This window comes from Centropristis striata, chromosome 1 (genome assembly GCF_030273125.1).
Source record: "Centropristis striata isolate RG_2023a ecotype Rhode Island chromosome 1, C.striata_1.0, whole genome shotgun sequence".
NCBI classification, from domain to species: domain Eukaryota; kingdom Metazoa; phylum Chordata; class Actinopteri; order Perciformes; family Serranidae; genus Centropristis; species Centropristis striata.
The window spans coordinates 25,610,519-25,638,002 of record NC_081517.1 but is presented as its reverse complement, the minus strand read 5'-3'; the positions used below and the strand labels follow the sequence as shown (position 1 = coordinate 25,638,002).

Here is a 27,484-nt window from a genome sequence, read left to right as displayed (position 1 = left end):
GGCATCATCTAAAGAACGACAACGGTTGTTTCATGACGTTCACGACTACAACTCTACGCTTCATCACTGGTAATAAAAAGATTAAAAAATGCTGTTACTTTATGGCGTCATATTTGAGTCAAAAGTCGTGCGAGCGACAACACATCTGCATGCGCATTTATTTCGTGTCACGCGCGCAGATTTCAACTGCCGCGCGCACTTGTTTGGTCTTCGCGCACATATTCAGCAACTGAGTGAAGCAGATTCTCCTCCGTGCTCGCTCGCGGTGGAGCTCTATTCGCGCGGAGCGAGGACTTTTGACACATTGGGGGCGGGGCCAAGGCTGACTCCGGGCCTCTTATGATTGGTCATTTTCAGTTTACTGCTGACAGCTGGTGGCGGCGGTATCATCTAAAGAACAACAACGGTTGTTTGATGAACGTTGGAAGACTTTCTGATCAGAGACTGGAGCGGTGGTCCGGAGAGAGGAGGATGCGGAGCCGGAGCTCGTCTGGGGGGCGGAGCGGGTCGGCAGCACCTGGTGTCGGTGTGTTCTGAGTCTATCTGCTGTCAGGAGGCTGACCTGGACCATGCCATGCGTGGTGAAGCATGTTTAACAAATGTTCGCACACTTGTGTGCCGCGGAACAGCGGCTGGGAATCACTGGATTGGAGCACTCTCTGGCTTTTCGTCTGAGGTAAGAAGACATGTTTTTATTTGCTGTATATTTCGCTAGCATACTACCGTTACAATTGTGCCTTATAATGTTAGCATTTTCATATTTGAACTTTTAAACTACTGTCGAAAATTTTGTGAAATGTAGTTGCAAGTTATTTGAGGTTTTTTTGGACGATGTTTGTCATTTTATTTTGCTAATTTATTCGCGGCTACTGGTCTTAGGTCTGAGCTAGCGCTCTCTAGCGAGCTAGCTTTAGCATCATGTCGAAGCAATTTAGAAATGGTCCGTCGAGGCAGAATATCTTCACAGTTACTCCATGTTACAGTTACCATGATGCTAACAGTTGTTATAACAGTAGATGTGTCTGGTGTTAGCAAACACTATTGATTCTAAGAGTGCATTGCATGGTTTGACTGATTTGATGCTACTGACAGACAGCCTATAATGCATTGTGGGTTGATAATCTAGGCCACAAAAGTTTATGATTGCTGTGTTTTGTCTTGTGTCTATCTGGGAAGGGGTCATTATGCTAATAATAATATAATAATGCTAAAAATTGCTAGCTTATGCTATTTTCCTTGATTAATGTTGTCCAAATGCCATTTTTAATGTAGGGTTTGTGTACAATGTTGGCCTGACTAATTTTTGTTTAACTGTGATATGTAGCTAATTGTATGTGGATTTTGATGGTAGCTTCTTGATAATGTAGTCCTGTTTTTTGTGAGGATGTTTTGGCATTCTTATGTAATAAGGTGTAATAGTAATACCAATGTCATACTCATCAATGGCTAAATTTGAACATTCGGTGTATTTGGATAATATTAAACTGAAACTCATGTCACTTGGTAATGAGAGGTTAAAAAGAAAAGATAATCATGGGATGTACATTTAACCATGGAGTCCGGGCTGTAAAAATGTACTGTAATGATGAACTGGTAGTTTACTTCACCATTTAAAATTTACATTGTGTCAAAGTCATTGTTACTCACTACTGTTAGCAGACTATTACCAAAACTATTACCATTTCTTTTTTTCAACTTGTCATGTCAACTGGTACCTGAAGTATGTGTTCCTATGACTAATATTAATGTACTCTGTGTGTGTGTGTGTGTGTGTGTGTGTGTGTGTGTGGCCTCAAGTGGTGCTGTGAAGCATTTTCGTTGTAGGCTTTCATCCTGTTTTCTTCTGATATTAATACTGCAGTACTATTTTGATAATAGAGGTTATTATGTAATAAGGTGTATTTGTAATACCAGAGACATAGCCATTAATGGCTTAAATTTAGTATAGGGGGCATTTGGGTACTATTACACTGAAAGCTTTTGAAAGTATTCGCCACTATTATCAGATTATTACCTAACTATTACCATGGTGTTACCGAGCTGTGGTGTCAATAGAATTATCAACCTATCCATTCATATTCATCTTTTTAGCAAGCTTTAATCCTGTTTTTCACCTCACAGATTTACAGCTTGACCATTTATTTACTGGTGAGTGTTTGTCAAAGACTGCTATTAACATTACACTACTTTCATAAATTATGCATTTTTTTTTTAAAAACCCTTGTGTGGTCCTCCCGTCGACTATATACCCATGGTCCTCAGGGGTCAAAAAGGATTCCATGACACAAGACTGTTTTTAGGACATGTAGAAAAAAAATATTACCAACTTTTTTTTTTTTTTTTTTTTTTTTTTAATCTTATCATTTAAGGCAACTCATGCCCCAGAAATTGATTGATTGATATATAATTTTCATAATTTTTTCTTTATTATTGGTCAATTTTAGTCAAATATTCAAAAGTAGGCCTCATTTCAAGAGAGAAAAAAGTTAAAAAAAACCTGGATACTTTTTTCAATAGTAATAGTGGAAAAAAATAATTCTTGATTGGAATGCACAGAGTAGGTCATGTCAACTTTTAGTGAAACTTATGTTTTGATATTTGTATATTTGATGTGATTTGAAATGAAATATATTTTTTTTTGGTCATGAGTTACCTTAAAAGGTGAAAAAAAAGTTGGTAATATTTTTTTCTACATTTCCTAAAACCAGTCTAATGTCATGAGGTCCTTTTTGACCCCTGAGGACCATGGGTGCTATAAAAATGTATAAAACACGTAAAAAAATGTATGAAGAAAGAATCTATAAAGGATGCAGAGGGGCACATATGCTGAAATTTTTGCTATGTTTCTAGAGGTGCTATATGTGTATTTAATCCAAATTATTATATTCAGCTTCATACTGATTTTTATGAATAAGTGATACATTAATTCAGTTATTTAAAACATTAATAACGCATTATTGTGACATTGCTGCAATGCTCACGGTTGTCATCCTGTTCTAGATAAACACTACTTCACCTAAGAGACTTGAGTATCCAGTTCTTCATTGACCTTCAGCATTCAGTTGTTTGTCTTCACCTTTTCAGGTAAGCAATTTAAAAAAAATCAATCAATTAAAAAAAACTTTTCATATTTTTTGCACATTTATATTTAGGTTAGGAGTAGGTTAGGTTTATAGTAGAGTATTTAGTTTGTATAGTTTAGCTTTTTATGCTGGTCTAGGGACAGTTAAGTTAGCAAATTAATTTAGTTCAGATCACTTACAATTGCATATTATTGTTACAATTGTGTTATTTTGTGAGTTATTGTTGTACAGGCTATTGTATATTGCAGAACCAAGTGAGACGAGGAAGACCACTGCTTCCAAGATGCCGCTCAGAAAGTGCGTTGGACAAGTCTCGACCTTGCAGATCCTGCCCCACTTAGCATAACCACTTCCGACCATGGGGTACCTCAAAGACCTCCGTCAACCAGCCGGCTGTGGATGATGGATAACGCACCCACAACTCCTTCTCCAGTCTACAAGGTATGGGTTTGTTTTTTTCCCCATCACAGTGGACACAGACATAGTCTGATAATACAATCTGCTGTCTTAACTACTTCCTTTGAATAACAAAATATTAATTCACAATTGAGTATTTATAATGTATGAATAAATTTGGTATTGTGTGTCATCAGGTTCTGAAAATACAGACACCCCCACAGTCCAAGAACAGCTGGATGACCTCTGGACCCACTTGCCCCCGTTCACCAGTTGAAAAGATAAGCTTTTTAAAAAATTCTTCAATTGTTAATTCTGCACAAAGTGATACACAAAACATTGTATTCCATTTCAACAAACATGAAATGTATATTTAAATACATGACTTAATGCAAGTCAATCATACTAAACATCATCTTTTTTTTTTTTAAACCAACCATTGCACACACTTCCATCCAAGGAGAGGTTACATCTTGATGGTAACTTTTTAGATTAACAAAACTTTTGTGATATTTGTAATTGTTGTTGCTGGGGAGGGGGCGGAAAGGGTAAGTCTAAACATTGCATGCAAGAGACCAACACTGGTGTGTTACTGGAACATAACTATCAACCTACTTGGTTGCTTCAAAATTTTACGATAGTTTTGCAAATCCTGAACCAGAGAGAAGCACATCAAAACAACAAAAAAAGCAATGGTAGATTTTCAAAGCCTTTCAATGACATTAAAACTATTTTCAATGACATTCATTTTGCAATTAACATTAGTTTTATCTTCTACAACATTACTATAATGACATTCAAATGTAGATTACCACAAACACAATAATAAACTTCAAGTCTCATTGGATGAAATTAAAAATTATTGACAGTCCTGAAATGATGGGTTAAATATCCTTAATAAGCCCGCATTAATAATATATTAATTTCAGGTGAAATATTATTTTTTTTACTTTAAATTCTAATCTCATTTAAAGAAATTGATACTATATAGTATTTTTCATATGAAATTATGTAAATTGTTCACATGGTCTCTCAGCGACAGAGTCACCGGTTCACATGGTCTCTCAGCGACAGAATCACCGGTTCACATGGTCTTTCAGCAACAGAGTCGCCGGTTCGCATGGTCTCGGTGGCAGTCTCCGGTTTGCATAGTCTCAGTAGCAGTCGCAAGTTCGCATAGTCTCAGTGGCAGTCGCAGGTTCGCATGGTCTCGGTGGCAGTCGCCGGTTCGCATGGTCTCGGTGGCAGTCTCCGGTTCGCATGGTCTCGGTGGCAGTCTCCGGTTTGCATAGTCTCAGTAGCAGTCGCAGGTTCGCATAGTCTCAGTGGCAGTCGCAGGTTCGCATGGTCTCGGTGGCAGTCGCCGGTTCGCATGGTCTCGGTGGCAGTCGCCGGTTCGCATGGTCTCAGTAGCAGTCGCAGGTTCGCATAGTCTCAGTGGCAGTCGCAGGTTCGCAAGGTCTCAGTGGCAGTCGCCGGTTCGCATGGTCTTAGCGGCAGAGTTACTAGTTCGCATGGTCTCAGAGGCAGAGTTACTTGTTCACATGGTCTCAGCGACAAAGTTACTGGTTCACATGGTCTCAGCGACAAAGTTACTGGTTCACATGGTCTCTCAGCGACACAGTCGCCGGTTCGCATGGTCTCGGTGGCAGTCGCCGGTTCACATGGTCTCAGTAGCAGTCGCCGGTTCGCATGGTCTTAGCAGGAGAGTTACTGGTTTGCATGGTCTCAGAGGCAGAGTTACCGGTTCACATGGTCTCAGCGACAGAGTTACTGGTTCACATGGTCTCAGCGGCAGAGTTACTGGTTCACATGGTCTCAGCGACAGAGTCACCGGTTCACATGGTCTCTCAGCGACACAGTCGCCGGTTCGCATGGTCTCGGTGGCAGTCGCCGGTTCGCATGGTCTCAGTAGCAGTCGCAGGTTCTCATGGTCTCAGTGGCAGTCGCCGGTTCGCATGGTCTTAGCGGCAGAGTTACTGGTTTGCATGGTCTCAGGGGCAGAGTTACCGGTTCACATGGTCTCAGCGACAGAGTTACTGGTTCACATGGTCTCAGCGGCAGAGTTACTGGTTCACATGGTCTCAGCGACAGAGTCACCGGTTCACATGGTCTCTCAGCGACACAGTCGCCGGTTCGCATGGTCTCGGTGGCAGTCGCCGGTTCGCATGGTCTCAGTAGCAGTCGCAGGTTCTCATGGTCTCAGTGGCAGTCGCCGGTTCGCATGGTCTTAGCGGCAGAGTTACTGGTTTGCATGGTCTCAGGGGCAGAGTTACCGGTTCACATGGTCTCAGCGACAAAGTTACTGGTTCACATGGTCTCAGCGACAAAGTTACTGGTTCACATGGTCTCAGCGGCAGAGTTACTGGTTCACATGGTCTCAGCGACAGAGTCACCGGTTCACATGGTCTCTCAGCGACACAGTCGCCGGTTCGCATGGTCTCGGTGGCAGTCGACGGTTCACATGGTCTCAGTAGCAGTCGCCGGTTCGCATGGTCTCAGTGGCAGTCGCCGGTATGCATGGTCTTAGCAGGAGAGTTACTGGTTTGCATGGTCTCAGAGGCAGAGTTACCGGTTCACATGGTCTCAGCGACAAAGTTACTGGTTCACATGGTCTCAGCGGCAGAGTTACTGGTTCACATGGTCTCAGCGACAGAGTCACCGGTTCACATGGTCTCTCAGCGACACAGTCGCCGGTTCGCATGGTCTCGGTGGCAGTCGCCGGTTCACATGGTCTCAGTAGCAGTCGCCGGTTCGCATGGTCTCAGTGGCAGTCGCCGGTATGCATGGTCTTAGCAGGAGAGTTACTGGTTTGCATGGTCTCAGAGGCAGAGTTACCGGTTCACATGGTCTCAGCGACAAAGTTACTGGTTCACATGGTCTCAGCGGCAGAGTTACTGGTTCACATGGTCTCAGCGACAGAGTCACCGGTTCACATGGTCTCTCAGCGACACAGTCGCCGGTTCGCATGGTCTCGGTGGCAGTCGCCGGTTCGCATGGTCTCAGTAGCAGTCGCAGGTTCTCATGGTCTCAGTGGCAGTCGCCGGTTCGCATGGTCTTAGCGGCAGAGTTACTGGTTTGCATGGTCTCAGGGGCAGAGTTACCGGTTCACATGGTCTCAGCGGCAGAGTTACTGGTTCACATGGTCTCAGCGACAGAGTCACCGGTTCACATGGTCTCTCAGCGACACAGTCGCCGGTTCGCATGGTCTCGGTGGCAGTCGCCGGTTCACATGGTCTCAGTAGCAGTCGCCGGTTCGCATGGTCTCAGTGGCAGTCGCCGGTATGCATGGTCTTAGCAGGAGAGTTACTGGTTTGCATGGTCTCAGAGGCAGAGTTACCGGTTCACATGGTCTCAGCGACAAAGTTACTGGTTCACATGGTCTCAGCGGCAGAGTTACTGGTTCACATGGTCTCAGCGACAGAGTCACCGGTTCACATGGTCTCTCAGCGACACAGTCGCCGGTTCGCATGGTCTCGGTGGCAGTCGCCGGTTCGCATGGTCTCAGTAGCAGTCGCAGGTTCTCATGGTCTCAGTGGCAGTCGCCGGTTCGCATGGTCTTAGCGGCAGAGTTACTGGTTTGCATGGTCTCAGGGGCAGAGTTACCGGTTCACATGGTCTCAGCAACAAAGTTACTGGTTCACATGGTCTCAGCGACAAAGTTACTGGTTCACATGGTCTCAGCGGCAGAGTTACTGGTTCACATGGTCTCAGCGACAGAGTCACCGGTTCACATGGTCTCTCAGCGACACAGTCGCCGGTTCGCATGGTCTCGGTGGCAGTCGCCGGTTCACATGGTCTCAGTAGCAGTCGCCGGTTCGCATGGTCTCAGTGGCAGTCGCCGGTTCGCATGGTCTTAGCAGGAGAGTTACTGGTTTGCATGGTCTCAGAGGCAGAGTTACCGGTTCACATGGTCTCAGCGACAAAGTTACTGGTTCACATGGTCTCAGCGGCAGAGTTACTGGTTCACATGGTCTCAGCGACAGAGTCACCGGTTCACATGGTCTCTCAGCGACACAGTCGCCGGTTCGCATGGTCTCGGTGGCAGTCGCCGGTTCGCATGGTCTCAGTAGCAGTCGCAGGTTCTCATGGTCTCAGTGGCAGTCGCTGGTTTGCATGGTCTTAGCGGCAGAGTTACTGGTTTGCATGGTCTCAGGGGCAGAGTTACCGGTTCACATGGTCTCAGTGACAAAGTTACTGGTTCACGTGGTCTCAGCGGCAGAGTTACTGGTTCACATGGTCTCAGCGACAGAGTCACCGGTTCACATGGTCTCTCAGCGACACAGTCGCCGGTTCGCATGGTCTCGGTGGCAGTCGCCAGTTCACATGGTCTCAGTAGCAGTCGCCGGTTCGCATGGTCTCAGTGGCAGTCACCGGTTCGCATGGTCTTAGCAGGAGAGTTACTGGTTTGCATGGTCTCAGGGGCAGAGTTACCGGTTCACATGGTCTCAGCGACAAAGTTACTGGTTCACATGGTCTCAGCGACAAAGTTACTGGTTCACATGGTCTCAGCGACAGAGTCACCGGTTCACATGGTCTCTCAGCGACACAGTCGCCGGTTCGCATGGTCTCGGTGGCAGTCGCCGGTTCACATGGTCTCAGTAGCAGTCGCCGGTTCGCATGGTCTCAGTGGCAGTCACCGGTTCGCATGGTCTTAGCAGGAGAGTTACTGGTTTGCATGGTCTCAGCGACAAAGTTACTCGTTCACATGGTCTCAGCGACAAAGTTACTGGTTCACATGGTCTCAGCGGCAGAGTTACTGGTTCACATGGTCTCAGCGACAGAGTCACCGGTTCACATGGTCTCTCAGCGACACAGTCGCCGGTTCGCATGGTCTCGGTGGCAGTCGCCGGTTCACATGGTCTCAGTAGCAGTCGCCGGTTCGCATGGTCTCAGTGGCAGTCGCCGGTATGCATGGTCTTAGCAGGAAAGTTACTGGTTTGCATGGTCTCAGAGGCAGAGTTACTGGTTCACATGGTCTCAGCGACAAAGTTACTGGTTCACATGGTCTCAGCGGCAGAGTTACTGGTTCACATGGTCTCAGCGACAGAGTCACCGGTTCACATGGTCTCTCAGCGACACAGTCGCCGGTTCGCATGGTCTCGGTGGCAGTCGCCGGTTCGCATGGTCTCAGTAGCAGTCGCAGTTTCTCATGGTCTCAGTGGCAGTCACCGGTTCGCATGGTCTTAGCGGCAGAGTTACTGGTTTGCATGGTCTCAGGGGCAGAGTTACCGGTTCACATGGTCTCAGCGACAAAGTTACTGGTTCACATGGTCTCAGCGACAAAGTTACTGGTTCACATGGTCTCAGCGGCAGAGTTACTGGTTCACATGGTCTCAGCGACAGAGTCACCGGTTCACATGGTCTCTCAGCGACACAGTCGCCGGTTCGCATGGTCTCGGTGGCAGTCGCCGGTTCACATGGTCTCAGTAGCAGTCGCCGGTTCGCATGGTCTCAGTGGCAGTCGCCGGTTCGCATGGTCTTAGCAGGAGAGTTACTGGTTTGCATGGTCTCAGAGGCAGAGTTACCGGTTCACATGGTCTCAGCGACAAAGTTACTGGTTCACATGGTCTCAGCGGCAGAGTTACTGGTTCACATGGTCTCAGCGACAGAGTCACCGGTTCACATGGTCTCTCAGCGACACAGTCGCCGGTTCGCATGGTCTCGGTGGCAGTCGCCGGTTCGCATGGTCTCAGTAGCAGTCGCAGGTTCTCATGGTCTCAGTGGCAGTCGCTGGTTTGCATGGTCTTAGCGGCAGAGTTACTGGTTTGCATGGTCTCAGGGGCAGAGTTACCGGTTCACATGGTCTCAGTGACAAAGTTACTGGTTCACGTGGTCTCAGCGGCAGAGTTACTGGTTCACATGGTCTCAGCGACAGAGTCACCGGTTCACATGGTCTCTCAGCGACACAGTCGCCGGTTCGCATGGTCTCGGTGGCAGTCGCCGGTTCACATGGTCTCAGTAGCAGTCGCCGGTTCGCATGGTCTCAGTGGCAGTCACCGGTTCGCATGGTCTTAGCAGGAGAGTTACTGGTTTGCATGGTCTCAGGGGCAGAGTTACCGGTTCACATGGTCTCAGCGACAAAGTTACTGGTTCACATGGTCTCAGCGGCAGAGTTACTGGTTCACATGGTCTCAGCGACAGAATCACCGGTTCACATGGTCTCTCAGCGACACAGTCGCCGGTTCGCATGGTCTCGGTGGCAGTCGCCGGTTCGCATGGTCTCAGTAGCAGTCGCAGGTTCTCATGGTCTCAGTGGCAGTCGCCGGTTCGCATGGTCTTAGCGGCAGAGTTACTGGTTTGCATGGTCTCAGGGGCAGAGTTACCGGTTCACATGGTCTCAGTGACAAAGTTACTGGTTCACATGGTCTCAGCGACAAAGTTACTGGTTCACATGGTCTCAGCGACAGAGTCACCGGTTCACATGGTCTCTCAGCGACACAGTCGCCGGTTCGCATGGTCTCGGTGGCAGTCGCCGGTTCACATGGTCTCAGTAGCAGTCGCCGGTTCGCATGGTCTCAGTGGCAGTCACCGGTTCGCATGGTCTTAGCAGGAGAGTTACTGGTTTGCATGGTCTCAGCGACAAAGTTACTCGTTCACATGGTCTCAGCGACAAAGTTACTGGTTCACATGGTCTCAGCGGCAGAGTTACTGGTTCACATGGTCTCAGCGACAGAGTCACCGGTTCACATGGTCTCTCAGCGACACAGTCGCCGGTTCGCATGGTCTCGGTGGCAGTCGCCGGTTCACATGGTCTCAGTAGCAGTCGCCGGTTCGCATGGTCTCAGTGGCAGTCGCCGGTATGCATGGTCTTAGCAGGAAAGTTACTGGTTTGCATGGTCTCAGAGGCAGAGTTACTGGTTCACATGGTCTCAGCGACAAAGTTACTGGTTCACATGGTCTCAGCGGCAGAGTTACTGGTTCACATGGTCTCAGCGACAGAGTCACCGGTTCACATGGTCTCTCAGCGACACAGTCGCCGGTTCGCATGGTCTCGTGGCAGTCGCCGGTTCGCATGGTCTCAGTAGCAGTCGCAGTTTCTCATGGTCTCAGTGGCAGTCACCGGTTCGCATGGTCTTAGCGGCAGAGTTACTGGTTTGCATGGTCTCAGGGGCAGAGTTACCGGTTCACATGGTCTCAGCGACAAAGTTACTGGTTCACATGGTCTCAGCGACAAAAGTTACTGGTTCACATGGTCTCAGCGGCAGAGTTACTGGTTCACATGGTCTCAGCGACAGAGTCACCGGTTCACATGGTCTCTCAGCGACACAGTCGCCGGTTCGCATGGTCTCGGTGGCAGTCGCCGGTTCACATGGTCTCAGTAGCAGTCGCCGGTTCGCATGGTCTCAGTGGCAGTCGCCGGTTCGCATGGTCTTAGCAGGAGAGTTACTGGTTTGCATGGTCTCAGAGGCAGAGTTACCGGTTCACATGGTCTCAGCGACAAAGTTACTGGTTCACATGGTCTCAGCGGCAGAGTTACTGGTTCACATGGTCTCAGCGACAGAGTCACCGGTTCACATGGTCTCTCAGCGACACAGTCGCCGGTTCGCATGGTCTCGGTGGCAGTCGCCGGTTCGCATGGTCTCGGTGGCAGTCGCCGGTTCGCATGGTCTCAGTAGCAGTCGCAGGTTCTCATGGTCTCAGTGGCAGTCGCTGGTTTGCATGGTCTTAGCGGCAGAGTTACTGGTTTGCATGGTCTCAGGGGCAGAGTTACCGGTTCACATGGTCTCAGTGACAAAGTTACTGGTTCACGTGGTCTCAGCGGCAGAGTTACTGGTTCACATGGTCTCAGCGACAGAGTCACCGGTTCACATGGTCTCTCAGCGACACAGTCGCCGGTTCGCATGGTCTCGGTGGCAGTCGCCGGTTCACATGGTCTCAGTAGCAGTCGCCGGTTCGCATGGTCTCAGTGGCAGTCACCGGTTCGCATGGTCTTAGCAGGAGAGTTACTGGTTTGCATGGTCTCAGGGGCAGAGTTACCGGTTCACATGGTCTCAGCGACAAAGTTACTGGTTCACATGGTCTCAGCGGCAGAGTTACTGGTTCACATGGTCTCAGCGACAGAGTCACCGGTTCACATGGTCTCTCAGCGACACAGTCGCCGGTTCGCATGGTCTCGGTGGCAGTCGCCGGTTCGCATGGTCTCAGTAGCAGTCGCAGGTTCTCATGGTCTCAGTGGCAGTCGCCGGTTCGCATGGTCTTAGCGGCAGAGTTACTGGTTTGCATGGTCTCAGGGGCAGAGTTACCGGTTCACATGGTCTCAGTGACAAAGTTACTGGTTCACATGGTCTCAGCGACAAAGTTACTGGTTCACATGGTCTCAGCGACAGAGTCACCGGTTCACATGGTCTCTCAGCGACACAGTCGCCGGTTCGCATGGTCTCGGTGGCAGTCGCCGGTTCACATGGTCTCAGTAGCAGTCGCCGGTTCGCATGGTCTCAGTGGCAGTCACCGGTTCGCATGGTCTTAGCAGGAGAGTTACTGGTTTGCATGGTCTCAGCGACAAAGTTACTCGTTCACATGGTCTCAGCGACAAAGTTACTGGTTCACATGGTCTCAGCGGCAGAGTTACTGGTTCACATGGTCTCAGCGACAGAGTCACCGGTTCACATGGTCTCTCAGCGACACAGTCGCCGGTTCGCATGGTCTCGGTGGCAGTCGCCGGTTCACATGGTCTCAGTAGCAGTCGCCGGTTCGCATGGTCTCAGTGGCAGTCGCCGGTATGCATGGTCTTAGCAGGAAAGTTACCGGTTCACATGGTCTCAGCGACAAAGTTACTGGTTCACATGGTCTCAGCGACAAAGTTACTGGTCACATGGTCTCAGCGGCAGAGTTACTGGTTCACATGGTCTCAGCGACAGAGTCACCGGTTCACATGGTCTCTCAGCGACACAGTCGCCGGTTCGCATGGTCTCGGTGGCAGTCGCCGGTTCACATGGTCTCAGTAGCAGTCGCCGGTTCGCATGGTCTCAGTGGCAGTCGCCGGTTCGCATGGTCTTAGCAGGAGAGTTACTGGTTTGCATGGTCTCAGAGGCAGAGTTACCGGTTCACATGGTCTCAGCGACAAAGTTACTGGTTCACATGGTCTCAGCGGCAGAGTTACTGGTTCACATGGTCTCAGCGACAGAGTCACCGGTTCACATGGTCTCTCAGCGACACAGTCGCCGGTTCGCATGGTCTCGGTGGCAGTCGCCGGTTCGCATGGTCTCAGTAGCAGTCGCAGGTTCTCATGGTCTCAGTGGCAGTCGCTGGTTTGCATGGTGTTAGCGGCAGAGTTACTGGTTTGCATGGTCTCAGGGGCAGAGTTACCGGTTCACATGGTCTCAGTGACAAAGTTACTGGTTCACGTGGTCTCAGCGGCAGAGTTACTGGTTCACATGGTCTCAGCGACAGAGTCACCGGTTCACATGGTCTCTCAGCGACACAGTCGCCGGTTCGCATGGTCTCGGTGGCAGTCGCCGGTTCACATGGTCTCAGTAGCAGTCGCCGGTTCGCATGGTCTCAGTGGCAGTCACCGGTTCGCATGGTCTTAGCAGGAGAGTTACTGGTTTGCATGGTCTCAGGGGCAGAGTTACCGGTTCACATGGTCTCAGCGACAAAGTTACTGGTTCACATGGTCTCAGCGGCAGAGTTACTGGTTCACATGGTCTCAGCGACAGAGTCACCGGTTCACATGGTCTCTCAGCGACACAGTCGCCGGTTCGCATGGTCTCGGTGGCAGTCGCCGGTTCGCATGGTCTCAGTAGCAGTCGCAGGTTCTCATGGTCTCAGTGGCAGTCGCTGGTTTGCATGGTCTTAGCGGCAGAGTTACTGGTTTGCATGGTCTCAGGGGCAGAGTTACCGGTTCACATGGTCTCAGTGACAAAGTTACTGGTTCACGTGGTCTCAGCGGCAGAGTTACTGGTTCACATGGTCTCAGCGACAGAGTCACCGGTTCACATGGTCTCTCAGCGACACAGTCGCCGGTTCGCATGGTCTCGGTGGCAGTCACCGGTTCGCATTGGTCTCAGTAGCAGTCGCCGGTTCGCATGGTCTCAGTGGCAGTCACCGGTTCGCATGGTCTTAGCGGCAGAGTTACTGGTTCGCATGGTCTAAGAGGCAGAGTTACTGGTTCACATGGTCTCAGCAGCCGAGTTACTGGTTCACATGGTCTCAGCGACAGAGTCACCGGTTCACATGGTCTCTCAGCGACACAGTCGCCGGTTCGCATGGTCTCGGTGGCAGTCGCCGGTTCACATGGCCTCAGTTGCAGTCGCCGGTTCGCATGGTCTCAGTGGCAGTCGCCGGTTCGCATGGTCTTAGCTGGAGAGTTACTGGTTTGCATGGTCTCAGGGGCAGAGTTACCGGTTCACATGGTCTCAGCGACAAAGTTACTGCTTCACATGGTCTCAGCGGCAGAGTCACCGGTTCACATGGTCTCTCAGCGACACAGTCGCCGGTTCACATGGTCTCTCAGCGACACAGTCGCCGGTTCGCATGGTCTCGGTGGCAGTCACCGGTTCACATGGTCCCAGTAGCAGTCGGACTGCACTATGTGAGGGCACGAATATCAAGCCTTTGTGGGATCACAATTTGTGTCTTTTTTGGTCATTTTGTGTCTTTTTTTTATCATTTGGTGGTCAATTTGTGTCTTTTTTTGGTCATTTTGTCTTTTTTGGTCATTTTGTTTCCTTTTTTGGTCATTTTGTGTCTTTTTTTATCATTTGGTGGTCAATTTGTGTCTTTTTTTGGTCATTTTGTTTCCTTTTTTTCGTCATTTTGTGTCTTTTTTTGGTCATTTTGTGTCTTTTTTTGTCATTTTGTGTCTTTTTGGTCATTTTGTTTCCTTTTTTAGTCATTCTGTGTCTTTTATGGTCATTTTGTTTCTTTTTTGGTCATTTTGTGTCTTTTTTTGGTCATTTTGTGTCTTTTTGGTCAATATGTGTCTTTTTGGTCATTTTGTGTCTAGTTTAGTCATTTTGTGTCTTTTTGGTCAATTTGTGTCTTTTTTTTGGTCATTTTGTTTCTTTTTTTTGTCATTTTGTGTCTGTTTTTTGGTCATTTTGTTTCCTTTTTTGGTCATTTTGTGTCTTTTTTTATCATTTGGTGGTCAATTTGTGTCCTTTTTTGGTCATTTTGTTTCCTTTTTTGGTCATTTTGTGTCTTTTTTTGGTAATTGTGTATCTTTTTTGGTCATTTTGTTTCCTTTTTTGGTCATTTTGTGTCTTTTTTTGGTAATTGTGTATCTTTTTTGGTCATTTTGTTTCCTTTTTTGGTGATTTTGTGTCTTTTTTTGGTAATTGTGTATTTTTTTGGTGATTTTGTGTCTTTTTTGGTCATTGGTCATTTTGTTTCATTTTTTGGTCATTTTGTTTCCTTTTTTAGTCATTTTGTTTCCTTTTTAGTCACTTTGTTTCCTTTTTTAGTCATTTTGTTTCCTTTTTTGGTCATTTTGTGTCTTTTTTGGTCATTTTGTGTCTTTTTTGGGTTATTTTGGGTTTTTTTTGGTCAATTTGTGTCTTTTTTGGTCATTTTGATTTCTTTTTTTGGTCATTTTGTGTCTTTTTGTGGTCATTTTCTTTCTTTTTTGGGTGATCTGAACTGTGCGTGTGATATTGTGTTCAGTGAGCGGGGGTCGCTGACAACATGCATGTTAAATTGGGTGTCGCGACTCAAAAAGGTTGAGAATAGCTGCCATAGGGTTACATTGGGGGAATTTTTTGACGTGTTTTTGCCCAATAATTTGCAAACCGTTTGTCAAAACCCTTAGAAAAGCCATAGCACACTTGTCATGGGTGAGCCGGTCGATTTGATACCTTTTTTGTGTATGTGCGGCCAAAACTCTGGGAGGAGTAGTCGACCAAAAAATGACACGGAAGAAAAGGAAGAATAATAAAAAGAAGAAGAATAAGCCCGGTGAATAGTAGTTAGTGTGCTTTTGCAAGCAAGCACACAAAATTATATAGACAGACAGTTGCATTATATAGCCTGGTTGGCACCATGGGCAAAAAAACGGGAGTTCCCCCCTCTGTGAAACAGCAAGTGGAGCTGTTCAACACGAATCGATCTCGCCTAGGGCACCAAATGGGCTAGAGCCGGCCCTGCTTTTATTACTATAAATAAACGCTATTTGGCATGTTATAACTGCGAATAAGCTTTGCTGATAAGCCTGTTTCTTGTTTCGCATGCGGTTCTTTTACCTGCCTTACTCTATTTTGTACTTCAGTTGCTGAGTTCATCCCATGTCATTTACGATATGTGGCATCCTGATTGTTACTCATGGAATGAAACATTTATGTTTCCTATTAAATCAGACATTTATAATTGTATAAATCAGACTGTACATGACATGTTTCCTCCCGGGGGGTAAATGACGCAGCTGCGTCAGTGACGCAGACTGTATGAGTTGTAACCTGCGCTGCTCGCAGCTTCACTGCGTGCCGCTCATCACTGGCTGCGGACTCCTGACAACGTTTCAGCTGCTGCGGCTCCACTGCAAAGTTTACTTTACTGACACATCTTTGGACAGTTGCAGGAACTTTTTGCTGTTGTTTTCTTCTCTATTACTTTATTGTTTTGTTGGAGTAGGACTGAAACTCTCGGACAGGTAAGCCTCCTGTCATTGAACCTCTGTGTTGTTATTGTCAGTGGAGGAATGTAACTAAGTAGCCACTGTTCAAATTCACGGTAGCCTTCTTGCACTTAACTTGAGTATTTACATTTTATGATACTTTATACTTTCACCTTAACACATCATAGAGTTAACTATTGTACTTTTTAATCCACTACATTTGTCTGGCAGCTTTAGTTACTCTACAGTTTTAAACCCCTCCCGTCCAGTGAAAACCATGCATCTCCAGATGTGTTGAATTTAAATGCTCGAATCAAATTGAAGGATAAAGTTTTCCTTTTATGTGTTCAAAATTTTCCTTAATCTAAAGTGGACGGGCAACTTAAACAATAAATTAAAATATAAAAAATCCAAATTCAGTTTGTGCCACATTTCTGCCAATAACTGGCAGGCAGTGGTGGAATGTTACATACATTTACATTAAGTACTGTACTTAAGTACACTTTGGAGGTACTTGTACTTTACTTGAGTATTTCCCTTTTATGCAAGTTTATACTTCTACTCCACTACATTTTAGAGGCAAATATTGTAGTTTTTACTCCATTACATTTAGCTGACACCTTTAGTTACTATTCAGGTCAAGATTAAACACAAAAACATGATCAATTTAAAGTGATGAGACATTTAAAAAACAAACAAAAAAACTTCATAACAGTGTATTAGGTAGTTAAAATTAGCCCTATCTTTAAAAATAACACATTTAAAATATAGAAAACAATCTGCATAACAAGTACTTTTACTTTTGTTGCTTCAAGTACATTTTGATGCTGATACTTTTGAACTTTTACTTAAGTAAGTTTTCAATGCAGGACTTTTACTTGTAGTGGAGTAATTCCACAGTGTGGTTTTAGTACTTTTATTGAAGTAAGGGATCTGCATTCTTCCACCACTGCTGACAGGGAACATGCTTTTAAGTTAAAAATAAAAAAAGTTATATTTTAAGTTCATTTTGCAGATATAATACTCACATACTTTTATTCAAGAGTGGTTTTGATTGCATGACTTTTACTTGTACAGGAGTATGCACACTGTGGTGTTTTGTATCTCCACAGGTATTACCATGCATGTGATGAGTGGTGTCACACTGTGCCTCAGTGTGTTTGGGGCTGTCAGACTGTTCTCCCTGCCCTGGCTCTACAGCCTGTTGGCTGGACTGGGGCTCTGCATGGTATGGAGAGGCTCCTGGAAGTTCATACATGTAGCTGTATGCACCATCAAAAGAGACCTAATGTAAGGAGTGTGTGTGTGAACGTTCATGTATATGTCTCCCATTTTCTTATTTGATGTTTACTCCTTTTCCGTGCTGCCTGCTCTAATCCTGCTCCTAATCTCTTTTTTCTCCTCTGTTTTCTATCTAAAAGGTGTCTGGTCGCTATCCTGAAAGTGAGGTTGTCTATGTACCGAAATCTGCGAAATAGAAGCACCATCCCTGCTCTGTTTGCCCAGAAGGTGACACTGCACCCAGATAAACCTGCTTTGATCTATGAGGCTACAGGAGAGGTGAGGACTCATTGAAGCTTCAACAGCATCAGCACATCTCTGAGATGAATATCAAGCAGAATCCCTGATATCAATCATTCTGTCCTCTGCATTTCCATATTCGTTTTATTCCAGGTGTGGAGTTTCAGGGAGCTGCAGGAGCGCTGCCATGCTGTGGCTCACTGGGCCCTGGCGCAGGGCTGGGCTGAGGGAGATGTGGTGGCCTTGTACATGGAGAGCCATCCATTAGTGGTGGCTCTGTGGTTGGGTCTGGCTATGATCGGCGTAGAGGCTGCGCTCATAAACCACAACCTTCGACAGCACTCGCTACTGCACTGCGTCCGAGTGTCTGGTGCTCGGGCCATGGTGTTTGGGACAGAGATGAAAGAAGGTAGGAACATGTGGTAGGAGGTTGTAGATATTGTCTGGTAGATACTGGGTGTGCAGTAGGGCTGCACGATTCTGGAAAAAATGTGAATCACGATTTTTCTGCTTAGAATTGAGATCACGATTCTCTGGCACGATTTTTTTTCACAAAATGTTTGTTGCACTGATGAACTTTGACAAAACAAAAAAACAGTGCTTTGGCAAGGGCATATTAGTAGTTAAATCATTGGAAGATAAATTACTTTAACAAAAATAAAAAATAAAAATTGAGACATGCAGGTGATAACAACTTCCCCCTATCATCATATGCACATCAAACAGTCTGATTTCCTTAGAACGTAGAGTGTATGTTGTACAGTGTTTATTGGGGCCATATCTTTGGCTAGGTGATATGTGATAGCTGCTGTGATCTCCTTATGTCTACTGGAGTTTGGTGGGTATGCCGTCGCATTGTACAAGGTTCCGGTTATTGACGTCTGTGTTTGTTTCTTGCCTTGTACTGCTTCATCATGCTGTACTTTGTGGTGACGTTTAAGGTGATTGTAGAGATTTGTAGTGTTGCCTTGCGGCGCTGCAATGAGGGCAAAACACACGCTACAATGCACCTCACACTGCTTGTCATCGTCTGGCTGAAATCCGAAATACTTCCACACCGCCAAATGTGAACCTTTTTTGGGCACGAGGTCGGTTCGGGACGGTGGGTGACTCGCCACTACAGCTTTGGTTTTCTTCGGCATCCATTCAACCCTCCTTACCGGCGACTTTCCTCCGCTTTAGCTCACTCTTTCCAAAACGCTCAACTGCAGGCGGGCGTCCTCCACTGAATCACATGTTAACGTAAAGATGCTTTACCATTGGTTGAGGGAGGAGGCAGCAGCAGTGCTGCGTTTGGGGGCGCTTGAAAAAATCCGGGAGATAATAGGAGCATTTTTTTCTGATGCAGCTCCAGGTATAAAATGCTTCAGAATCGACGTGTGTAGAAATTAGATCACGTGTATGTGCGAATCGAGATCGCGATTTTTTAACGATTTATCGTGCAGCCCTAGTGTGCAGAGAGCAGTTTTCAATCAAATCAAATCAAAATTACTTTATTTATCCCCGACAGGAAATTCAGTTAGTCTGGTAAATCTGTTAGAATGAGACAGCCTGATGGCTGTAGGAGCGAAGGATCTTTTGAATCCCTTCGTCCTGCAACGGAGAGAGAGGAGCCGTCCTCTGCTGTTTTTTGGTCCATAAAGGTTTTGGGTAGCAGATGATCTGGGTATTTCAAAATGGCCTTGAACATCTTGACATCGCCTTGCATCTCTGTGTCTGATGCTGCCTCCCCAGCAGACTGCAGCATAAAACAACACACTACCACCACAGACTGATAAAACATCTTCAGCATCTTACTACAGATATCCAGATATCTGCTTCAAGACGAAAAAGAGGCGGCTCTGCCCCTTATTGTAGAGAGTGTCCGTGTTTAGGGACCAGTCCAACTTATTATCCAGGTATACACCTAGATACTTAGAACTTGGCACCACCTCCATGTCCACCCCACAGGTATTCACTCGTTGAAGGGGGGGCTTGAACCTGCGGAAATCTTTGATTATTTGTGTTCAGTAGGAGATAGTTCTTGTGACTCCAGTCACTGAAGGCTTTTATCAGATCCCTAGATTCAGATTCCTGTCCATTCCTGATACACGCCACAATAGCAGTGTTGTCGGAGTACTTCTGGATGTGGCAGGACTCAGAGTTGTATTTGAAGTCCCCTGTGTACAGTGTGAACAGGAATGGAGCCAGGACAGTCCCTTGTGGAGCCCCTGTGCTGCTCATTAATGTCAGCAACTGATGTTTTGGATCACTTTTTAAACTTTTGATTGTCTCCCAGCGGTGTCAGAGGTGAAGGACTCCCTGCAGCCAGACATGGTTTTGTTCAGCAGTGGGGAGAAGCATGATGAAGAGGATCTCCACAGCCTCCAGGTTCAGAACCTGGACTCCTTGCTGGACGGTTCGCCCAAACACCCACCACAGTACACACTGAAGAAGGACTTCAATGGTGAGACTCTGCTGACTGACTGTGTTACATATCTTGCTCTCATGTTACCTGTCACAAAATCTTTATTGCAATATTTTCTTTTCCTTAGCAAGTCTTTGCCTGCCAGTGTAAACAGCTTGCTGCCAGATTTCTCTCTTACTGGTTTTCTTTTACTCCACTTGATACAGCATGCACTTGAGCACATAGTCAAGTGTCAAACAAATCATCAACTCACTACAGAAATACAGAATGTCTGTGAAATCTAAGTGCACTTTGAAATATGGTTTTACATTTGATTTTTTTCCAAACTTCACTTATGTGGTATTAGGTAATACATATGTATCAGTGCATTTCATTTTCTCTTATCAGTTTGCTTTGTTATTTTACCTGTGTTGTCACATGACATTCCTAAGTTAATACTCTTCAAGTCTTTGCTTGCCACATATTCAGAGGATATGGAAGGAGAAAAAAACATGTAAAGGAATGATGGGATGCATACCACACATGTGAAACACTGTCAAACAAACAAAATCAAACATGGTATAGCACATTCCCTGTAAAAATCCTGCTCCTGACAACTCCCTTTCTGTTCCTGTCTGCTCCCCTCTCTCTCCACGCAGACAAACTTTTCTACATCTACACCTCTGGTACAACGGGAATGCCGAAGGCAGCTGTGGTGGTGCACAGTCGGTGAGTTTAACTGTGATCTTATCTGAACTGATGTTACGTTTATGGAGGGACATAAAATAAAAAATGAAAACTTGAAAATATATTTTCAGAAGGCCCCTGTAGTAGACCGTTTTAGGGAAACGCTGCAGGACAGCTGTGCCCCATTGTATCAACTCTGATGATTTGCACACACACATCTGTTTGTATCTCATTTGTACGGAAGCTGAAAATGGCCATGGTTGCAATTAAGAAGAATCAAAAATCAAATCAAAATTACTTTATTTATCCCTGAGGGGAAATTCAGTTAGTCTGGTAACTCTTGAAGAATGAGACAGTCTGATGGCTGTAGGAGTGAAGGATCTTTTGAGTCTCTCCGTCCTGTAATGGAGAGAGAGGAGCCGTCCACTGCTGTTTTTTTGGTCCATAAAGGTTTTGTGTAGCGGATGATCTGGGTATTTCAGGATGGCCTCGAACATGTTGACAGGTCATCTCTCCACCACCTCCTCCAGTGTGTCCAACCTGGCTCCAACCACAGAACCAGCTCTTTAGACCAGTCTGTCAACCGTCTCGCATCTCTGTGTCTGATGCTGCCTCCCCAGCAGACTGCAGCATAAAACAACACACTACCACCACAGACTGATAAAACATCTGCAGCATCTTACTACACATGTCCAGAGATCAGAGCTTCAAGAAGAAAAAGAGGCGGCTCTGCCCCTTTTTGTAGAGAGCGTCAGTGTTTAGGGACCAGTCCAACTTATCCAGGTATACACCTAGATACTTAGAACTTGGCACCACCTCCATGTCCACCCCACAGGTATTCACTCGTTGAAGGGGGGGCTTGAACCTGCTGAAATCTCTGATCATTTCCTTAGTCTTTGAGGTGTTCAGTAGGAGATAGTTCTTGTGACTCTAGTCACTGAAGGCTGTTATCAGATCCCTATATTCAGATTCCTGTCCATTCCTGATACACGCCACAATAGCAGTGTCGTCTGAGTATTTCTGGATGTGGCAGGACTCAGAGTTGTATTTGAAGTCTGCTGTATACAGTGTGAACAGGAATGGAGCCAGAACAGTCCCTTCCATGTGTGAAAAATTGTGAAAACATGTCCACCCAGCTTCTCAAGAAGACAGTTGTTATCACAAGATCACAAGAAAACACAAGTCCATTTCCTCCTATTACTTGTAATAGCCCAGATGAAGCTGACTGTGACAGAGAAGTTTAGCGGAAGGATACATCAGGTTTTCAAAATAAGGTGTTAACGAAGGTTATATACAGAATACGTGGACATGAGATTATTGAATAATATTTAAAAGTATAAAACATGTTGCCCAACTCTCTTTTTCTTTTTTATATATATATATATATATATATATATATATATATATATATATAAGACCTTTTTATTTGAAGATAATGGCATTAAAAATACACTGAATTTCTCATTGTAGTTAGTAACTCTGACACTCTGAGGTCAGGGCAATATAACAACCTATAAAGAATAATTAAAAGCCTTTAAATTTTGGCACCATAATCACTAAATTGCAGCTGGACCATAATGATTTCCAGTCAGTGTCTGTTGATGAGCTGAGGTCTGGTGATGATCGATGTCAGCACTTTATTCCATCTCTCCTGTCAGGTATTTCCGCATTGCTGCCTTTGGTTTCCACTCCTTTGGCTTGTGTCATGATGACATCATCTACAACTGTCTTCCCCTGTATCATTCTGCAGGTAGGCCTCACTGGTTTTACTCTCTCAGCTAAAATCTGTTGTTCCTGTCTCTACCAAGACAAACTGTCGTGTATTCTGTGACACTTGTGTATTTGTGAACCAGGATTCTCCGATATATTCCTTTTAAATATTCCTTTCTGAATGTACCGAAGCTAGTTTTGAGGTTCTTGTCCTGTACGTGTATGTCCCTGGTGTATGAAATCATTGAACTAACCATGTCACACTGTGTTATATTTTGTCTGAGTAGTATGGCTGCAACTTACAATTATTAATATCAATCACTATCGATAATTCTGCTGATTATTTTTTAAATTAATTTAAAAATATCCATCCAGCTTCTCAAAGTCCAAGATGATGTCTTTTTCTGTCTAAAACCCAAAGATATTCACTTTAAATCATATAAAACAGATAAATCTCCATAATGGAGAGCTTGAAAAAACATTTCTGCAATTTTTGCATAAAAAAGTACCTTAACAACAAATCGATTATAAGAATTGATGGAGATTATTTTCTGTCGATCGACTCATTGATTAATCGACTAATCGTCACAGCTGTACTGATTAGTATCCAGAAAATATCTTGCCATAATCCGTAGAAAAGAAAAACAGTTGACTATTATTATGTCTTTTTTTATTGTGTTAATGTTTATTCATTGTGAAAATATGATTGTTTACAGGTACCATCATGGGTGTTGGCCAGTGTTTGCTCTTTGGTTTGACTGTTGTAGTCAGGAGGAAGTTCTCAGCCAGTCGCTTCTGGGATGACTGCGTCAAGTACAACTGCACTGTAAGTACACACTGCGTCTAAATACAACTAGCAATGACGACGGTCCAGCTGCTTGTCACTTTTTAAAGCACAGAATATACTTTTAACATTCGTTTTGGACTTCATCATGTGGTTAACATTGTGAATTCAATGAATATGTTTGGCAACAGAACTACTTGGTTAAGGTTAGAAAAAATGTGCGTTAATGTACGTTTGTGATTGTTTTGCACGGGACACAAACAGTAGCTTCCAGTGTGAAAGTACAGTGTTTGTTCCATCTATCCACCCGACCTGCTCCCACCATGGCCTCGTGTAAAATTTTGCTGAAGAGCAGGGGTGGAAAAAGCATTTAGATCCCTTAATTAAGTAAAAGTACTAATAGCACACTGGAAAATATCTCCGCTACAAGTAAAAGTCATGCATTCACTAACTGAAGTAAAAGTACAAAAGTATCAGCATCAGAATGTATAAAAGTAAAGCTACTAGTTATTCAGAATCAACCTAATCAAATTGTTATATATAATCTAAATATAATTAGATTATGAGTATTTTAAGCAGCTTTTACATTTTCTCAAGGTAGGGCTCATTTTATTTACTAAATATACTCTTATGAGGTTTAATTAAAAAAAAAATGTCTCATCACTTAAATGTATCATGTTTTTTATGTTAAATCTTGACCTGAAAAGTAACTACCTCTAAAATTTAGCAGAGTAGAAGTATTAAGGTAGATGAATTGGAAATACTCAAGTAAACTAAACATACTTCAAAATTGTACTAAAGTACAATACTTGAGTAAATGTACTTAGTTACATTCCACCACTGCTGAGGTACCCTGTAGGCTCCTGACCCAGTGTCTGTATGTGATTGAAGGCTGATTCATTCTCTTGAACCGAAACTGACTTAAACTGTATCTTTTTTCACAAGGTAATTCAATACATAGGGGAGATCTGTCGTTACCTGTTGGCTCAGCCGGTTCGTTCGTCAGAGGCGCATCACCAGGTGCGTGTTGCCTATGGTAACGGCCTCCGTCCTTCTGTGTGGGAAGAGTTTGTCCAGAGATTCAGAATCAGACGAGTCGGAGAATTTTATGGCGCCACAGAGTGCAACTGCAGCCTGCTCAACATAGACGGCAAGGTGTGTGTTGCTTTAAATGTGTTCAAGGTAGAGAGAAGGATTTTCCAAACTGCGTCCTGTCTCATGTACATGTCCCACATGTCCAGGTGGGGGCGTGTGGCTTCAACAGTCGCATCCTGCCCACCTTTTACCCCATCAGACTGGTCAGGGTGCAGGAGAACGGAGAGCTGCTCAGGGATTCACAGGGACTCTGTATACCCTGTCTGCCTGGTGAGAACACACACACACACACACACACACACACACACACACACACACACACACACACAAAGCCAGGACTGAATACAAATATTACAAATGCATCAAAATGTCCTGTTTTCTCCTCTCTTATCTCTCTCTGTCTCTGCAGCCGAGCCAGGAATGTTAGTGGGACGCATCAACGACACGGATCCACTCAGGAGATTTGACGGCTACGTTGATAAAGATTCCACCAATCGTAAAATAGCCCACAATGTCTTTAAGATGGGGGACTCTGCTTATGTCTCAGGTATGTCTCTTTGTGTCTCATTAGAATACAGTCACTGTTTGGGTTCAAACATGTTTCCACCCACAGTCTAAAAACATACAGACAGCTGGATTGGAACATTTAATTCAAATGTGACTCACTGTCTGTGATGATGGACTGGGAACCTGTTCATCTTGTTTCCCACCTTCCACACAGTGAATGCTGGAATATGTTCCAGCTCCATATGAGTGTGAAACAACAAATAATGACGTCTGATAGAGACACTAAACTTTATTTAACCCTTGAAATCAACTGGCTCAACATAGGGCTGGGCGATATGGACCAAAAGTCATATCCCGATATATTTAGGCTGATTTTCGATATACCTTATATATCCCGATATTTGTATCGCAAAGTGAGAGCAAATGTTCAGTCAAAGTCAAATATGACATGCCACAAGGAGTTTAATTGAAAACTTCTTATTTAAGTGAACATCAATACTGTATAACAACAGGAGTATCTTTTTTTCAAATCAAAGCTCCATAAAGTGCACATTTAAATGAAAAAAAAATCTTAAATAAAAATAGCCTATGAAATAAAATAGGCCAATCTTTTTCTGAAATAAATATATTTATATGAGAAAAGAATAACGAACATTACAAAAGAACTAAATATGACAAACCCTAGTAAGGGCAGCATTTATATATAAAGAAAGAAAAAAAAAGAACTATATCGATATATGTGATATAGTCAGATTCCATTTCACTTTTAAAATATATCGATATATCTTTTATATCCATATATCACCCAGCCCTAGCTCAACCAGAGACACACAACAAACTGACAGCAGCAACAGAGTGCGTAACACAGTAAAGCCAACTACAGCTAGTCATCATGGGAAATCTTTAATCAAGTCCATAATTGCCACATTTATAGTGAATCATCTTTGCATCAGATCAAAGTCAAACCTGTATCTGTGAGTCATCATCACTCCAGGCTTCACCGTCCTGCTTGTCTTCTCCTCTGTCGTCCCCTGCAGGGATGATGATGATTATGATGATTATGTCTGTCTGTCTATCCCTCGTTCTCAGGCGACATACTGGTGATGGATGAATACGGCTACATGTATTTCAGGGACCGCAGCGGCGACACATTTCGCTGGCGTGGGGAGAACGTTTCCACCACAGAGGTGGAGGGAGTCCTCAGCCGCCTGCTGGGACACACTGTCGTAGCCGTCTATGGAGTTTCTGTACCAGGTAAACAATCAGGACAGGGAAAAAACATACAGAGCAGAAGAATTAATGAAAGGCTTATAGCTTAACCCTCTGGGACAACTGTGGACATTTTCAGCCATATTTGTCATTTTTTTACTTTTGTTTTGGCAATAATTTTGGCTGTGATACTGCAAATGGCATGGATTTTGGAAGAAGGTTTTTTTTCTTGATATATTTTGAGCCCGAAGGGTCTGAAAGGGTAGTAAATTTTAAATCTGACACGACACAAAAACTAAAATCATCATTCAAATCCAAATAAATAGTGTTTTTTATCTTTGACATATCTAAGGCTGTGATAAAAACCAAAGCCCAGCCAAAAATTATATATTATATGAAAAATAACTACATTTTTGTGTTGTTTTTTTTTCATCCATAAAAAAACATCAGTGACATTGTGCAATCAAACTGGCATTTAAAGTGTTAAAATGCCAAAAATGTTTAAAAATGTGGTAGTTTTGTGCTGGGCAGAAGTTGTTTACGAGGTTTATGCAGGAAAAAATTGAAAAAAATATTAATCTGTAAAGTTTTTTATTGCTTTTTTTTTTTTGGAAGTGGACATTTTCAGCCCGAAGGGTCTGAAAGGGTAGTCAATTAAATTGGGCTTAGAGGGTTAATGTGGGTGTTATATCTTGAAGTCTTCTGTTCATTACCTCACCTGTGTGTGTGTGTGTGTGTGTGTGTGTGTGTGTGTGTGTGTGTGTGTGTGTGTGTGTGTGTGTGTGTGTGTGTGTGTGTGTGTGTGTGTGTGTGTGTGTGTGTGTGTGTGTGTGTGTGTGTGTGTGTGTGTGTGCAGGTGTGGAGGGGAAGGCCGGCATGGCAGCGATAGCTCACGCAGGAGGCCAGTTTGACCTCAATGCGTTCTTGATTGCTGTACAGAAAGCCCTGCCTTCCTACGCGCGCCCCGTCTTCCTGCGACTCATGCCATCTGTTGACACTACAGGTGAGACAGAGATGCAAGGACACGCAAACACACAAAAACATTCAAAAGGTCACACGTTAAACTTTCCGCTTTTGTCCTCAGGTACCTTTAAAATTCAGAAGACACGGCTGCAGAGGGAAGAATACAAGCCACAAGACTCGAGTGAAAATATTTATTTTCTGAACAGTCGTGGTGGCCGTTACGAGGCCGTTACTGATGAACTATATGACGACATCATGGAGGGCAGAGTGTGTCTATGAGACAGCAGGAGGCTGAGAAGACTGTGAAAGAGGATAATTTGTATATATCTAACAGGAAAGAGAAAAAAGGAAGACATATATTTCCAGGGACAAATACATCTGTAAATACTGTTCTGGACATATTGTGGTGCTGTTTTTTAATTTTTTTATAATAATAAATAAAATCTATTTTACCAAATCTAATGCACTTTTTGCAATAAAATACATGAAGAGAAGAGTTTTTATGCAAGCATCAACATTTAAAACATCTAACTGTTTGGGATATAACCGATTTTAAAAGGTTTAACATACTGATGAGCACACAGCAACACAAA

At 44.7% G+C, this 27,484-nt stretch overlaps 1 protein-coding gene across 3 annotated transcripts; it reads left to right on the top strand.

Moving 5' to 3' along the window:
• The first annotated feature begins 52 nt into the window (after nucleotides 1–52).
• On the top strand, nucleotides 53–27,267 carry LOC131973859 (long-chain fatty acid transport protein 1-like). Of its 3 annotated transcripts, XM_059335976.1 has the most exons (18): nucleotides 514–676; nucleotides 2,122–2,148; nucleotides 3,001–3,084; nucleotides 3,332–3,524; nucleotides 3,677–3,958; nucleotides 17,142–17,319; nucleotides 17,451–17,589; nucleotides 17,704–17,959; nucleotides 19,829–19,996; nucleotides 20,596–20,665; nucleotides 22,282–22,373; nucleotides 23,050–23,159; nucleotides 24,063–24,272; nucleotides 24,359–24,482; nucleotides 24,622–24,759; nucleotides 25,809–25,973; nucleotides 26,785–26,931; nucleotides 27,013–27,267. In XM_059335976.1, exons 6-18 carry the CDS (start codon nucleotides 17,150–17,152, stop codon nucleotides 27,168–27,170), a joined length of 1,947 nt encoding a protein of 648 aa, XP_059191959.1. In that variant the 5' UTR covers nucleotides 514–676; nucleotides 2,122–2,148; nucleotides 3,001–3,084; nucleotides 3,332–3,524; nucleotides 3,677–3,958; nucleotides 17,142–17,149; the 3' UTR covers nucleotides 27,171–27,267. The 3 variants fall into 3 exon arrangements, with proteins under 3 accessions (XP_059191967.1, XP_059191959.1, XP_059191949.1); XM_059335984.1 differs by lacking the exons at nucleotides 514–676; nucleotides 2,122–2,148; nucleotides 3,001–3,084; nucleotides 3,332–3,524; nucleotides 3,677–3,958 and adding an exon at nucleotides 53–69; XM_059335966.1 differs by lacking the exons at nucleotides 514–676; nucleotides 2,122–2,148; nucleotides 3,001–3,084; nucleotides 3,332–3,524; nucleotides 3,677–3,958 and having other exon boundaries at nucleotides 13,849–17,319.
• Nucleotides 27,268–27,484: the final 217 nt, after the last annotated feature.